General features: G+C 43.6%; 1 protein-coding gene across 1 annotated transcript in view; it reads right to left on the bottom strand.

The window, feature by feature from the left end:
• Window positions 1-696: 696 nt before the first annotated feature.
• Window positions 697-15,791, bottom strand: part of LOC126145014 (allergen Cr-PI-like) — a 39,308-nt gene continuing 24,213 nt past the window's right edge. The window contains exons 5-9 of the mRNA XM_049915526.1: window positions 13,401-13,798; window positions 12,170-12,343; window positions 11,967-12,095; window positions 9,750-10,065; window positions 697-1,126 (exon numbers count right to left, since the gene is read on the bottom strand). Of these exons, the coding sequence (XP_049771483.1) occupies window positions 723-1,126; window positions 9,750-10,065; window positions 11,967-12,095; window positions 12,170-12,343; window positions 13,401-13,798 (1,421 nt within the window). The 3' untranslated portion in view covers window positions 697-722. The remainder of the gene's footprint in view (window positions 1,127-9,749; window positions 10,066-11,966; window positions 12,096-12,169; window positions 12,344-13,400; window positions 13,799-15,791) is intronic.

Raw genomic sequence — 15,791 nt, forward strand, 5'->3', positions numbered from 1 at the left:
CCCACTGAACGTCGTCCTGGTACGGGACTGATGTCTACAGCCAAAAAGTCCAGAAAGGAAGGAACTGATTTGTTCAAGCTCATTATACTTGTGTGCAAGTTGTGTAGAACGTAGTCTCATTTAGGAATAAGACAAGCCTTTCACGATCCCAAGATACACTGAAGTTGGCGGTGGCACTTTCTACGTGTGTTTTGATGGATAAGTGACTAACAAGCGCATCAGGTAACAATCTATAGAGCTAATATCATATTTGCTCTTCGTAATCCTTTCAGTTCTAAATAGCTACATCTCGAAAATCGTGGAAGATAAAGCACATTCTATGACAGTTCCCTTTCACAACAATACACTGACTTACATTTAGAATGTGTAAACTCTGCGTACAAATATTCGTATTAACATGAGTATGTACGAGCAACTAATCGAGAAAGTCTTATATTTAATCCACAGGCTAGGATTTTGGAATGAGCTAAGTCTTCATTGTTCAATCGATAACATCATTTCTGAATAATTTCGCCATCCTATCCAAACCACCACACAGTCTATGGTGACATCGATATCGAAATACCATGGTACAATAATTAAAAGAAAATTGTGGTGAAAAGGGTAATGAAATGATAGAGGAAACAGATTATTATGCTATATTAGTTTATTAAGTTCAAAGCGTCAGCATTCACACACTGCAACTACACATGCTTTGTACTGGCAGAGAATAGTGTGTAGCTTCAGACCACAACGACCTCTTCGGCGTTCCTGTGGAAGATGACAGTTTCTCCAAAAAGCGCGTTAGGCACTTCAAATTCCAGCTCGTTGATGGGCCTGTCGAATGGGAATAGGGAGGTCTTGGGGCACATGTCTTTGGTGTATGGGTCAATTCTTCCGTTGGTATTGGTTGAGCACGGGCTGATGATTACATAGGTGCAGAGTGGCAGACCCTCACGGGTTCCGCGTGGCAGCATCAGGCGATCGATGTCTCCAAATATGCGCATGATGTAGTTGGAAAACGGCTGTGTCCCACTAGCCAAGGCGGCCTCCGTAGCTCCGAACAGCTGAGTGTAGCTCATTGGCAGCTGGGTGTAGGAGATGATGTCCTTTGATCTCCTCAGCAGCTCATTCACTCCCTTTTTCACTGCAAAAAGAGTTACGTGGGTTGAGAGTAAATCGAAGAAAAACGAAAATAACAAGGAGTAGTACAAATGAGATTGGCGATAAACTTAACATCAAAACTGAGACCGCAAGATAGATGAAATGAATGGATTTGACTGTCTCTGAAGGAAAAATAACACATGATGGTCAGAGCAAAGAGGACATAAAAAGCAGACTAGCATAGGCAAAGAAGGCATTCATAACCAAAAGAAGTCTATTAATAACAACCATCGGTCTTAATTTCAGCAAGAGACTTCCCAGAATATACATCTGGAGCAGTACATTGTACAGAAGCGAATCATGGACTGTGGGAAAATCAGAAAGTTGAGAATCTGAGCATTTGAACTGTGGTGACATAAAAGGATGTCAGTAATAAGGTGGATGGATAAGATAAGAATTCTGGAAGTTATGTGCAGAATCAGCAAAAAAAAAAAAAAAAAAAAAAAAAAAAGGCTATGGAATATACAAGGAGTAGGGAGAGGACAGTAGGAGTAGCAGGCACTGTTGCCGGATTTTTGACGTTACCCAGTAATATCTTGCAACATTGACAGATCCTTCCCACTCCTTTCCACAACCGTCTGATTTCACAGCCATAGATGGCGGAAGTAGAACAATTGTCCAAGGTAAAAAATTCCAAAAATGGTCAGAAATTTAAGATTCTCCTTTGCAAATGGCAGGAAATTCAGAAAATCCAAGATGTCCACTTGTACTAACCTTTTCTGAGTTCAAAAACTGATGGAATAACTACGTTCAACAGACATTTATTTAGTAAAGTGGTAGGAACATAGAGTTCTGTCATGGAGCACAAGAAAATGTATCTTCCACAGGAGGCAATTAATACTGCTCACTCACTCCACAGCTTCCATCACTCCTTAGAAGTGCCCTAATAAATATACAATGTAGCTAATCCTACACAATGAGTTTACAACATTTTGCATGAAACTTATACCAACAGGTTCATACATAATGCAGATGTCACTATTCTTAACCTACTTTAAAGTGTGTCATCTATTGACACCATAAAATCTCCCTGGGAAAAATTCCACCTGTAGCAGAATTTCGACATGATGTCAGCAGAAAAGCGTGGAATTTAAGAAAGCTGCTTGAATTTTGCTTAAGACTCTGTATCACATTTATATATAGAGTGAAACAAATATTGCAAATGACACACAGTCATGTAGTTGAACTATATGTAATTAAAAGTAGGATGTTCCTTTCTGCTTTCATGAGAGTTTTTGGCATTATTTATCAAAATAGATATCTCCGAAATTTTTCTCCATTTTGCTGTAACATAGTGATGTATTGGGTAATTTGTTAAATTTTTTGCTGTAACATGGTGAAGTATGGGACAATTTGTTACAATTTTGCTGTAGCAAATCGATGTATGGGACAATTTATTACAATTTTGCTGTAACAGGTGCATTTTGCTATAATTTTGTGTAACAGTGGTGCTGTGTGGGACAATTTATTACAGCTTTTCTGTAAAATAGCAATTCATGTACTTTTTTGTTACAGTTCTGTTGTGACATGGCGATGTCTGGGGTAATTTGTTACAATTCTGTTCTGAGAGGTGCTGTGGTCTCCACAGTGCGAGCCCAGAAGTTAGCACTATCAGTAGTAGATAACAAACGTTTCTTACATGGAGCAATTTGCTGCAATAGTTCTGATAGCATAGCCATGTGTAGAGTAATTTGCTACAATATGTTGTAACAAGGCGCAATTTGTTACTATTTTGCTGTAATATGGTGATATATAGAATAACTTAAATCGTGGCTGTGGTCTCAGTCCAACATGATATTTCCCATTGTGGTGTAATGCTTCAAGATGGAGAAGACTCCTTGTTTCAGCCTCACAACCGTCATATCAATTTTAGACATTTGTGCTTCTAGTAATACTCAAACTTTATCTTCACATTTATAAGAGCTCTGGCAATAGCAGCACTACGATTTTGTATGCTTTCTGCATCAATTTCTAGAGGCATAGTAAGCCTAGCCGTCACCTTTATGGCACACTCTGATCACAATGTTTAACTTCATCCTGACTATATAACTAAATTTCATTATCCTTCCTATATTTCATTTAATAGATGACACTTCCCCATGGACAACATATGCTACTGTTACACTTGATGTAGCATCACTATCTGCCTCTAATATATTTGTGACGGTTGTCTCCTACTTTACTGATGTTTTACCCTGAATAAAAGTCTGGTAGGTCTGATATTACAGCTGAATAACACCCCAAAATGGATAGCAGACGCACTGACAGACCTGGATGGCCGCAGGACCAATTCTATGCCTAACATGGAATCAGAAATTGCCCTCCAGAGGAGAGGTTCATAACGGTGAACTGTTGGATGAAACTGCAAGGAGCTGCAGCAGAAAATGTATCTCTTAGACCTTTTGTTTCATGACCATACATGTTCTTAGTGATCATACGATTGTTTTGAGAGTTATCTACATAAAATAATACAACAGCACTGCAATTACAGAGGAAAAACAATAAAAATTAAAAATAATTGTACTAAAATATGTTGTATTTACACACTGTGTATCACTGTTCCATTTTGGGTGGTTGTAGTTTTCGCTTCCCCATCGGAAATGCTAAAAGTGTCCGATTCTGACACAAAATTCACAGATTTTTAGCACAAAGTTAGATAAGGTCAAAACAAAATTTATTGATTTCAGCGCAAAATACGGTGATTTAAGTAAAAATCTCGAACTCATCGTTCCCTATAGCCTAAAGACTTGTGGAGACTATCCCATTGCGAGAAGCTGTCTCAAATTAGTTACATATTTAAGACGTCAATACAGTTGATATAAAATACTGAGAGTGTTGTACAAACATGATGATAGAAAAAACAATATTAACTACTAAGAGAATCAAGAATGGCTGAGAAGCAATTGCTAAGGAAGGCTCGACAAAGACGTGTGAACCAAATTGCAGTCCCTATGGACAGAGACGGCCAAACGATGAAGAGAAGGACTGATTTGGACTACACCATTTCTCTGCTGCATCTGGCATACTTGCAAGCAGCTTAGACAGAAACCTTGTCATTCACTAGAATTTATGTGAGAAAACGCTTAAAAATCACTGAAAATGAAATGCTGATCTGAAAACTAGGTCACATTCTGCTTATAAGATTGAAGACTGGAGTGTAATATACAGTCGACATCGACATCATTAAAGATATATAAGGCCAGAAATGTGCTAGAGCGATTTGAAGAGCATCCGCATCGATGTCTTTGCCAACAAATTCGTCTGAGCTGGACCCAATGGGACGTCAGCTTTGCGCCTACGTTTACAGGAATTTCGTCAACATTTTGTGTCACATATTTCCGGAAATCTACCAAGGCCTTGTAGAAGGGCCACTGCATTAGGTACAGCATGTGGACCAACATGCTATTAAGCTGGTGGTTATAATGATTTGTCCCATCAGTATTGATATTCTTCAAGTGCACCTTTGATCTTGGCTTTATCAGCCACACGTACAAATTACTCAATTGCCTCAAAGTCGCGTGATTGTTATACTAAGTAAGACTAGCCTTGCCCGCCCAGTTAGCCGAGCGATCTAACGCACGGCTTTCCGGAGCGGAAAGGAGCGCCTGGTCCCCGGCACGAATCCGCCATACGGACTTGTGACGAGGTCCGGTGAGCCAGCCAGTATGTGGATGGTTTTTAGGCGGTTTCCCATCTGCCTAGGCGAATGAGGGTTGGATCCTGTTATTCCGCCTCAGCTACAATATGTCGGCGATTGCTGCGCAAACAAGTTCTCCACGTAGGCGTACACCACCATTACTCTACCACGCAAACATAGGGGTTACACTCGTCTGGTGTGAGACGTTTCCTGGGGGGGGGGGGGGCTCCACCGGGCCGAACCGCACAATAACCCGGGGTTCGGTGTGGGGTGGCGGAGGGGTGAAGTGGACTGTGGTAGTCGTCGTGGGGTTGTGGACCACTGGGACTGCAGTGGGGACGGAGCCTCTCCGTCGTTTCTAGCTCCCCAGTTAACATACAACATAGAAGACTAGCCTTTGAAAGGCCTGCACATTTTGAATACCTTTCCAAATGTGGGATTCTCCGTAAACCCATTTACCAACACTGGTGTTGGTTGTCTGGCCTCCTCAGCCAGTTGAGCGTAGAGCAGCCGAGTCAGCACAGCACCACACCTCGCTATGCCAGGCCGTATGTGCTGGTGCATAGCTATTCTGCTGGAGGAGTCACTGGATCAACGTGGCTCTCGTTCACCTGAAGGACCTGGGATCTGGTAGTTATCACTGTTGTTTTTCTTCTACAAATGCATTGTACAGCTACACTACAGACCATTTCTGTTGTAATATGTCGTTATTTTAGTCACCTATATTTGCAACGTATTTGGAGCTCACAATTACCTTTGTCACTTAGTGCAAGCTTGCTTCACACTCAGCTGCAGATGGCACATGCTGGATGCGTAAAAGTTTAGTGTGTGTTTGATGCTTCTGTGCTTTGCAGCCTCACAGTCTTGCAACATCTGATCTAGATTGGCTATAGCCATTTTCTAGTGCTAACGTCGTAGCTGTTCCTTGATTTTTCATGCAACTAGACAGGCTAGTGCTTGTCTGATAGATACCACCCCACCCTCACATCTTTTTTGGTGATGGATTTTAAAAACATAGTTCTTGGGCTTGGTGGTCATTTTAATTTTCTGCTATTAGTACAATTGCCCATCTTGAATGTTTTGAATTCCCTGCCAATTTATATTAGCTGGTGCACAAATTCGCGGCGTTTTGGTTTTGCATATTCGCATTCCGGTTGCTATGCGTTTATTTATCGGTTCTCACTTTTTATTTGTAGTTCACTGTTGCTATTCGAGTTTATGTATTGTCATTTTGTCATTTGGAGACTGTGAGTGAAGATGTGGATACTAGGATGTAGAGTGCCAAGAGGAGAAATCGGAACATTTCTGACATATTCTTCCGTTTGAGTTCAGTAGGTGGGTGACAGCTGTCAAGGCAATTAGAAACATTTGCGCCATATATGGGGATAATGTCACTGGACACAGCATGGCAAGAAAATGGTTTTCTTATTTTAAGGAGGATCGTTTTGACATTAGACTGTCCACGTTGAGGGAGACCTTCAGAGTTAGGTGAGTACTTGAGAACTGGCAAATGTGATGAACTGTGATCATTCCATCATCGTGCGAAATTTGCAAGAGATGGGGAAGGTTCAAAAACCGGGTGTACGGGTGCCACATTCCCTAACCCAAAATCACAAAAATCAGTGGATGGCCATATGTGCATTTCCGCTCACTCGTCATCAAATGGCTTGTGAACGGCACCGACCATTCGTAGCCCGTACCGTTACTGGTGACAAGAAATAGTGGCTTTATGCTATCACAAGGAAAAGAAAGGAATGGTTGAGCCCAAACAAAGCAGCAGCTACCCGTCCAAAGACCTGCGCGCATTCACAAAGGATAATGTTACGCATCTTGTAGAACAGCGATGGTGTGGTGTACTACGAATTGCTTCCTTGAGGTGTTACCATCACTGCTGACATCTACTGTCAACAAGTGAGATGTCTTGCAGATGCAGTGCAAGAACAACGACCAGGAAGACTATATGAATTTATGCTACTCCACAATAACGCCGGCCTGCAGACAGATAGACTGACAAAAAACACCACGCAGGAGTTCGGCTGCGAGGCCCACCCTACCCACCTTTTTCACTTCGCCTTGATTTTCACTTTTTCCACTCTTTAGCCAAAAACCCTCAAGGAACTTCCTTTCCATATGAAAGTGCACTTCGAATGTTGCTCGACGAGTTCTTCACCTCATAACTACTTGATATCAACAGTCGCGGAATCGGAAAGTTACACTAGTGTCGGCAGACTGCTGTAAGTAGTAAAGGAGAATATATCGTTGATGACTAAAGTCTCTGTTATGTGTACTTTTTGTGTTTATTAAACTTATGGGTAAATGTTATGAACTTTGGCACCACCCCCAATACTTAGGAAATAGGTCATTTTTTGAATTTCCCGCCATTTTAAATTTACGCCAATCATTGTCCTACTGCCATTTTAAATGCAGCAAACGCGCAAATCTTCGATTTTTTAAAATTATCGCATATTTTGAACCAAGGATTTTGAATTTGTTGCCATTGTTTGAATTTCCTTACATTGACAATTGGCCTACATGCGCAATCTTGTATTGGATCTGGGAACCCTGAGAGACGTCTTCTGAAATCTGGCAAGAATGGGGACTGAACCTGTACTCTCACGTCCTCGCTACTGGTTGTAACTGCGTTAAGACATCAAGGAATAACTGTCATGGTACTTGAGGAAACTGTAGGCGGTAAAATCTGCTAAGAGAGATATTAGAATGTATCTAACATCAAATAAATGAGTAATTTGGTTCAAGTGCTGCTACTAGATGAGGACTGGAGAGAAATTCGTGGAGGGCCGCTTAAAACCAGCACTACACCGACGAAAAAAAGAGAGATATAGCAAGCTGTGGTCTTGACATTTGTGTGCGGCTGGAGGACAGAAAATACACCTATAGATGTGATTGTTTTAATAACCTTTATGAGTTAGAAAATGGCGACAGAAGATTGAGTGCTGGGAGTGTGCTTAGATGGAGCGTTTAAAATGACATAATTTGTATAAACAGGTAAGGCCTACTTTAATGTTGTATCAATAGAGACAGAGTAATAGGTTGAATTTTACGAAGAGGGGGGAAAACAGAGCCTTCCATTCTTGAGAGAACTATCCTGAAATTAACTGAATGTCCGGTCTGGCATTTGGTGTGACAGTTTTCTGCAGCGATTGTATAAAAGTTCACTCTATAAATACTAACACCTTTTTAGTATAGTCTAATATTTATTAACGTTTCAAGGGCATTCAGCCTTTTAAATTCAAGTATATTCAGTGAATTCAATAATTTACTTGTTTCTCGTGCTTAAATCTGCTGTTACCAGAGGAGAAGAAAAGCAGATTCTAGAAAGACGAACGAATCGCTTAATATAAAAGGCGAAACGTCCCTGAAATATACTGCAGCAAGAAAAAGGCTTTTGAGTTTACAAAACAAACATTTTATATGACTGATAGAATACACGGGAGTTGATTTGCTGATGTGTGTATACTCGTACTGTGTCTCACAGAATACGAATCAATGACGGTAGCCCGTATTACTGGATGGTAGAAGCGTATGTATACAGCGGTACATTTGCAACTTTGTCTTGGAAGTGTTCATTCTTACTTCTTTTAAACATGGCTGGTACAGGCTGTGATAGGAGTTCAGGTTTGATGTGCATAAGGTACGTAAAACATTGTCAGACCTGAAGTTGGGAAGGAACGACGCGAGTGGTGGCTGGATAGCTCAGCAGGTAAGATCACTTTCTGCGAAAGGCAAGGTACCAGGTCCGAGTACCAGCCGTATTCTCAGTGTTAAACTACTATAAAGTTTTAAAATTGTAATGTTACTCACGTAAAGATTACTAACTCTTCAGGCGCAGCTGTTGTTGTTGTGGTCTTCAGTCCAGAGACTGGTTTGATGCAGATCTCCATGCTACTCTATCCTGTGCAAGCTTCTTCATCTCCCAGTACCTACTGCAACCTACATCCTTCTGAATCTGTTTAGTGTATTCATCTCTTGGTCTCCCTCTAAGATTTTTACCCTCCACGCTGCCTTCCAATACTAAATTGGTGATCCCTTGATACCTCAGAATATACCCTACCAACCGTTCCCTTCTTCTAGTGCCAAAAATGTGTCTTCTCTGCAATTCTGTTCAATACCTCCTCATTCAAAAATGGCTCTGAGCACTATGGGACTTAACATCTGTGGTCATCAGTCCCCTAGAACTACTTAAACCTAACTAACCTAAGGACATCACACACATCCATGCCCGAGGCAGGATTCGAGCCTGCGACCGGAGCAGTCGCGCGGTTCCGGACTGAGTGCCTAGAACCGCTAGACCACCGCGGCCGGCCAGAAACGACTTCCTGACACTTAAATCTATACTCGATGTTAACAAATTTCTCTTCTTCAGAAACGCTTTCCTTGCCATTGCCAGTCTACATTTTATATCCTCTCTACTTTGACCACCATCAGTTGTTTTGCTTCCCAAATAGCAAAACTCGTTTACTACTTTAAGCGTCTCATTTCCTAATCTAATCCTCGCAGCATCACCCGATTTAATTCGGATACATTCCATTATCCTCGTTTTGCTTTTGTATGTTCATCTTATATCCTCCTTTCAAGACACTGTCCATTCCGTTCAACTGCTCTTCCAGGTCCTTTGCTGTCTCTGACAGAATTACAATGTCATCGGCGAACCTCAAAGTTTTGGTTTCTTCTCCATGGACTTTAATACCTACTCCGAACTTTTGTTTCCTTTACTGCTTGCTCAATATACAGATTGAATAACAACGGGGATAGGCCACAACCCTGTCTCACTCCCTTCCCAACCACTGCTTCCCTTTCATGCCCCTCGACTATTATAACTGCCATGTGGCTCCTGTATAAATTGTAAACAGCTTTTCGCTCCCTGTATTTTACCCCTGCCACCTCCAGAATTTGAAAGAGTAACTACACTAAATTTTCCTTAAGAAGCAGGTCGCTGTAAATAACTTACATTTGATGCCGAATGAGTCGATGTAGACCATTTTGTGCCGCCTCTCTTCCACAGACAGCTTCTTGCCATAGACATCGTAGACAGGGCCAATGAAGAAGCGGATGAAGACGTCCCTCTCCCTGTCGCTGGTGACCTTGACGTGGTAATTGAAGGGCATGTGCGTCAGACGCTGCTGGCGGGCCACCACGTTTAGTTTGGCGGCCTCCTCCTGGCTCGCCACCGGAATAGCGTTGTTCAGCTCAAAATCATAGTCCTCGAAGTACGTGACCAGCTTGTCAACGGTCAGGCTCTCCACCGCCACGCCAGGCAGCAACAGCTGGTGTGAAAAAATAAATAACATGGGGCAATTTTAGTACTTACGTACTGCGTTACTATGTCCGTTGCGTGCCTTTGAGCATCGATAGAAACTGACGTCACAAGCCGTATACGAAATTTAATGCAAGTGATGCGTAAACAGCAACATGAATGCAGAGCTTCGGATACGTTGTTCACCTCACGTTACATTTTGTTGAAGCAATGCCTAGAAAATACTGTGGCTCCCCTGTTATAAAAGAAAGTGCTTAAACTTGAATTCATTGGAAATTCTGGCAGTACTAGTAGCTTATGGTTCTTTAGGGGACATAGAAGTGTGAACCATGACAGGCCCGTAACTAACATAATGCTACTAGCTAACAATATCATTCACAAGATAATGACGAAAAATATTTATCTCGACAATGACGCATGTACTTGCTGCAAATTACTGGAACAAGTTAGGAATTTTGACAGTTTAGCCAAGAGTGAATGTACACTACTGGCCAATAAAATGGCTACAACGCGAAAATGATGTACTACAGAACCGAAATTTAACCGACAGGAAGAAGATGCTGTGATACGCAAATTATTAGCTTTTGAGAGAGAGCGTTCACACAAGTTTGGCGCCGGTGGCGATACCCTCAACGTGCTGACATGAGGAAAGTTTCCAATCGATTTCTCATACACAAACAGCAGTTGACCGGCGTTGCCTGGTGAAACGTTGTTGTGATGCCTCGTGTAAGGAGGAGAAATGCGTACCATCACGTTTTGCTATTTGGGAAGCAAAATAACTGATTGTAGCCTATCGCGATTGCGGTTTATCGTATCGCGACATTGCTGCTCGCGTTGGTAGAGATCAAATGACTGTTAGCAGAATATGGAATCGGAGGGTTCAGGAGGGTAATACGGAACGCCGTGCTGGATCCCAACGGCCTCGTATCACTAGCAGTCGAGATGACAGGCAACTTATCCGCCTGGCTGTAACGGATCGTGCAGCTACGTCTCGATCCCTGAGTCAACAATGAGGACGTTTGCAAGACAACAACCATCTGCATGAACAGTTTGACGACGTCTGCAGCAACATGGACTATCAGCTCCGAGACCGTGGCTGCGGTTACCCTTGACGCTGCATCACAGACAGCAGCGCCTCCGATGGTGTACTCAACGACGAACCTGGGTGCACGAATGGCAGAACGTCATTTTTTCTGATGAATCCAGGTTCTGTTTACAACAGCATGATGGTCGCATCCGTGTTTGGCGACATCGCGTTGAACGCACATTGGAAGCGTGTACTCGTCATCGCCATACTGGCGTATCACCCGGCGTGGTGGTATGGGGTGCCATTGGTTACACGTGTCGGTCATCTCTTGTTCGCATTGACGGCACTTTGAACAGCCGACGTTACATTTCAGATGTGTTGCGACCCGTGGCCCTACCCTTCATTCTATCCCTGCGAAACCCTACATGTCAGCAGGATAATGCACGACTGCATGTTGCAGGTCCTGTACGGGCCTTTCTGGATACAGAACATGTTCGACTGCTGCCCTGGCCAGCACATTCTCCAGATCTCTCACCAATTGAAAACGTCTGGTCAATGTTGGGGTAGCAACTGGCTCGTTACAATACGCCAGTCACTATTCTTGATGAACTGTGGTATCGTGTACACGCCATCCAAGCTCTGACTCAATGCCCAGGTATATCAAGGCTGTTATTACGGCCAGAGGTGGTTGTTCTGGGTACTGATTTCTCAGGGCCTGTGCACCCAAATTGCGTGAAAATGTAATACATGCCAGTTCTAGTATAATATATTTGTCCAACGAATACCCGTTTCTCATCTGCATTTCTTCTTGGTGTAACAATTTTAATGACCAGTAGTGTATTTCACTGGATGATATCTATACGTAAAAAATCTGATTTTCCTACCTCTTCCTGTGGGTAAGGTCCAAGGCGGTTCTTGAACTCATCCAGTACCAGAGCAACTCGCTTAGCAATCTTGTAGTACAGAGGAGACTTGAAGGCAGATATTGTTGTGCCCACGATGGAGGGTTCCGCCTGTGAAACAAGCAGGTTGATATTATTAATGTCGTGTCCAACGAATTACAAGATACAAAAAAATCATCATTGACGGGTCGTACCGGGTGATAAAAGCAGCATTCACCGTCGTGCGTCACGTACTCCAACAAAGTATGGTAGAATGAACCGTAGTAGTCCTTGTTGAGAGAGTTTGCATTACCTTCAACGATTCGTCCGAAGATCTCAATGCTCGATGGGTCACGAAGAGAGTGATTCCTGAGTTCCGTCTGTAAACGAGAGATATGAAGAAGTCAATGTCAGCTTAGAAACCGACATTCTTGATTTTTGTAAAATAAGTATCAGTTGCAATTAAATCTTCTCTGTTTTCAAGCCGCGTCACTTCGAATAAAAACTCTAGCTTTCGATAGCTGTCTCCACTACCGCCATGGCGAGTTAAAATCGCTGACTGCCAGAGATGGCACTATCTTCTGCCTACAGAGACGCAATAACAGCGTCTCGAACCTTCCACAGAGGGTCGAAGTAAAGCATTTACAAAAGGCAAATTCGGCAGCTCATAACAGCTCCGTTCAACTGCGGAACCAAGGGGCATGAGGTGGCGCAAGCGGCCGGAGTCATGTTTGAAACGGCTGCTCCCGCCACCCTACAAGCATCAAACCTTCGTTTCTGCTTTCGTTCAACCCCATGTCTTATTGACCGTGTACCCCTGGTCTCCGTTGATATCGCTGCTGAAGCTTCCTGGGAGATTAAAACTGTGCCTCGGACCGAGAGTATTTGCCCGCGAAAGGCAAAGGCCCCTTGTTCGAGTCTCGGTTTTAATCTACCAGGATGTTTCGTATCAGCGCACACTCCGTTGCAGAGTGAAAATCTCATTCAGCAATATTGTTGTTGTTTATTTCGATTTTTTATTTTAATTTCGGCCACTCCTTTTATAACACAAATTCGAAATTATGTCTGAGCCAAAGTGTATTTTATGTCCATTTTCTAGGCAATGTTCAGCCACGGTCAACTTCTCAAGTTTCCTTTGTTTAATATGTTGTGAGCGCTCTGTGCAATCCACAGAAACTGTTTGAATAGATTGTCGTACATAAATGTTACCATTTTTACAAGGGACTTCAAACACGCCATGAATGTAAGACATACGTTGTCTTTAACAGGACGTAGCTCATACTTGGGACGTGAGCCGAAACGCTGGTCTCAGTCCATGTCATTGTCCTATGAATACTCAATACTTATTCAAAGTAACGTAGCTTGTAAACCGAGAAGATTGTATTGAATTATACCACTGCAAAAGACCCCGACGACACAAGAGAGAGTTTCGCTTACATCAAGTACGAATCCAGAATCGATTGCTTCCCAAAGCCTTTGCTCCAGTGTCCTGACAGACTGTACCAGTGAGCCCTCCGGCTTGACTCCTGGGACTGGTTTCTCGTAATCGAGAGGTTCAATGTCAGGGAGGTTGTTCGAGAGCCTCTCCAGGTTGTAGCGGCTGAGGGTGGACTTGATGTCGTAGTAGAAGCGGTCTCCCCTGTGGGTCTCGTTGGCCTGGCCGTAGTCCTCCAGCTTGGCCCAGAAGGGGAAGCGGAAGCGCAGGAAATCTCGGAAGGCGAGCAGGCCCACGTCCTGAGTGAAGTAGGACAGCAGCTCGTCAGCTTCTTCGGCATAAGGGGGGCCGCTGTAGTTGGCATGGATCACGTACGGCTCCCCCTTGTTGAAAGTCTTCCCTGTTGTGGGTTTGAGGGCATTAATCATTAATTGATATAACCACAGACTTATTTTAGAAGTAACGAAGATATAGATTTAGGAATTTGATTGTTCTTAGGGCAAGACCCTCTGTACCTGTAGGACATTTTGAAGGCAAAATTAGAGTCCTGAAACGGATCCTCAAATTATTTTCTATTTTACATTAGCAGGTAGTTTTCTTGACGAGATGGTTTAATTCATATCTATCTGTCGCTTGTGCCTTATCCCGCGGTTGCACAGGGTTGGCCATGTTAATCGAATGTGGCATGTTAGTGTAAAGGGGTGGCCAGATGCCCTTCCTGCCGCCACTCCTTACGCCCCCCCCCCCCCCGGAACGGAATTAGTGTACCCCATCTCTTTGAGACTAGTATAATCCATGGAAGTGTTCGAAGGTGTTCAGATGTCTGCGAAATGTGTAACTGAAGCGGAACGTGGGGAACAGCCTGGTATTCACCTAGTGGGATGAGGAAAACCGCCTAAAAACCTCATCCAGTCTGGTCGAGACACCAGCCCTCGTCGCTAACCCTCCAGACGGATTCGATCCGGGGCCAGCGCGCCTACCAAAGTCCAGGAAGCAGCGCGTTAGCGTTCTCATCTACACTGGCGGGTCAGATGGTTTAATGCATATTTTAGCTAATACGTACTGGAATTAGTATGTAAATACGAATGCCAAACACGTAGACTTTGTATCACGGGAAGATAGCATTGTTATTCTCGAAGTTGGTGGTGCGCGAAGAATGAAAGAATACGTGCCATGTAATTGTAGCTGTGTCTCTAATATGACTTATTTCAAATACATGTGGAAAGTATATGGCATCAGTTATGGACGAGGACAGGTGAAGAAGAAGAAACTTACAGGGGTTAGACAAACATATGGAAGCACTGCGAGAAATGCATGCTTGATCATAAACGCAGTGCTAGCGAAGCCTGCAGATTGCGCTACTGTATTTGACCACGAACGTAACCTGTTCAATGTTCACAATATTACAAGTATATTACTGGCCATTAAAATTGCTACACCACGAAGATGACGTGCTACAGATGCGAAATTTAACCGACAGGAAGCAGATGCTTTGATATGCAAATGATAAGCTTTTCAGAGCATTCACATAAGGTTGGCGCCGGTGGCGACACCTACAACGTGCTCCATGAGGAAAGTTTCCAACCGATTTCTCATACACAATCAGCAGTTGACCGGCGTTGCCTGGTCAAACGTTGTTGTGATGCCTCGTGTAAGGAGAAGAAATGCGTACCATCACGTTTCCGACTTTGATAAAGGTCGGATTGTAACCTACCGCGATTGCGTTGGCCATGATCCAATGACTGTTAGCAGAATATGGATCGGTGGGTTCACGAGGGTAATACGGAACGTCGTGCTGGATCCCAACGGCCTCGTATCACTAGCAGTCGAGATGACAGGCATCTTATCCGCATGGCTGTAACGGATCGTGCAGCCACGTCTCGAGCCCTGAGTCAACAGATGGGGACGTTTGAAGACAACAACCATCTGCACGAACAGTTCGACGACTTTTGCAGCAGCATGGACTATCAGCTCGGAGACCATGGCTGCGGTTACCCTTGACGCTGCATCACAGACTGCAGCGCCTCCGATGGTGTACTCAACGACGAACCTGGGTGCACGAATGGCAAAACGTCATTTTTTCGGTTGAATCCAGGTTCTGTTTACAGGATGATGATGGTCGCATCCGTGTTTGGCGACATCGCGGTGAACGCACATTGGAAGCGTGTACTCGTCATCGCCATACTGGCGTATCACCCGGCGTGATGGTATGGGGTGCCATTGGTTACACGCCTCGGTCACCTCTTGTTCGCATTGTCGGCACTTTGAGCAGTGGACGTTACATTTCAGATGTGTTATGACTCGTGGCTCTACTCCTCATTTGATCCCTGCGAATCCGTACGTTTCAGCAGGATGATGCACGATCGCATGTTGCAGGTCCTATACGGGCCTTT

Source organism: Schistocerca cancellata, chromosome 2 (genome assembly GCF_023864275.1).
Source record: "Schistocerca cancellata isolate TAMUIC-IGC-003103 chromosome 2, iqSchCanc2.1, whole genome shotgun sequence".
In the NCBI taxonomy this organism is placed as follows: Eukaryota; Metazoa; Arthropoda; class Insecta; order Orthoptera; family Acrididae; genus Schistocerca; species Schistocerca cancellata.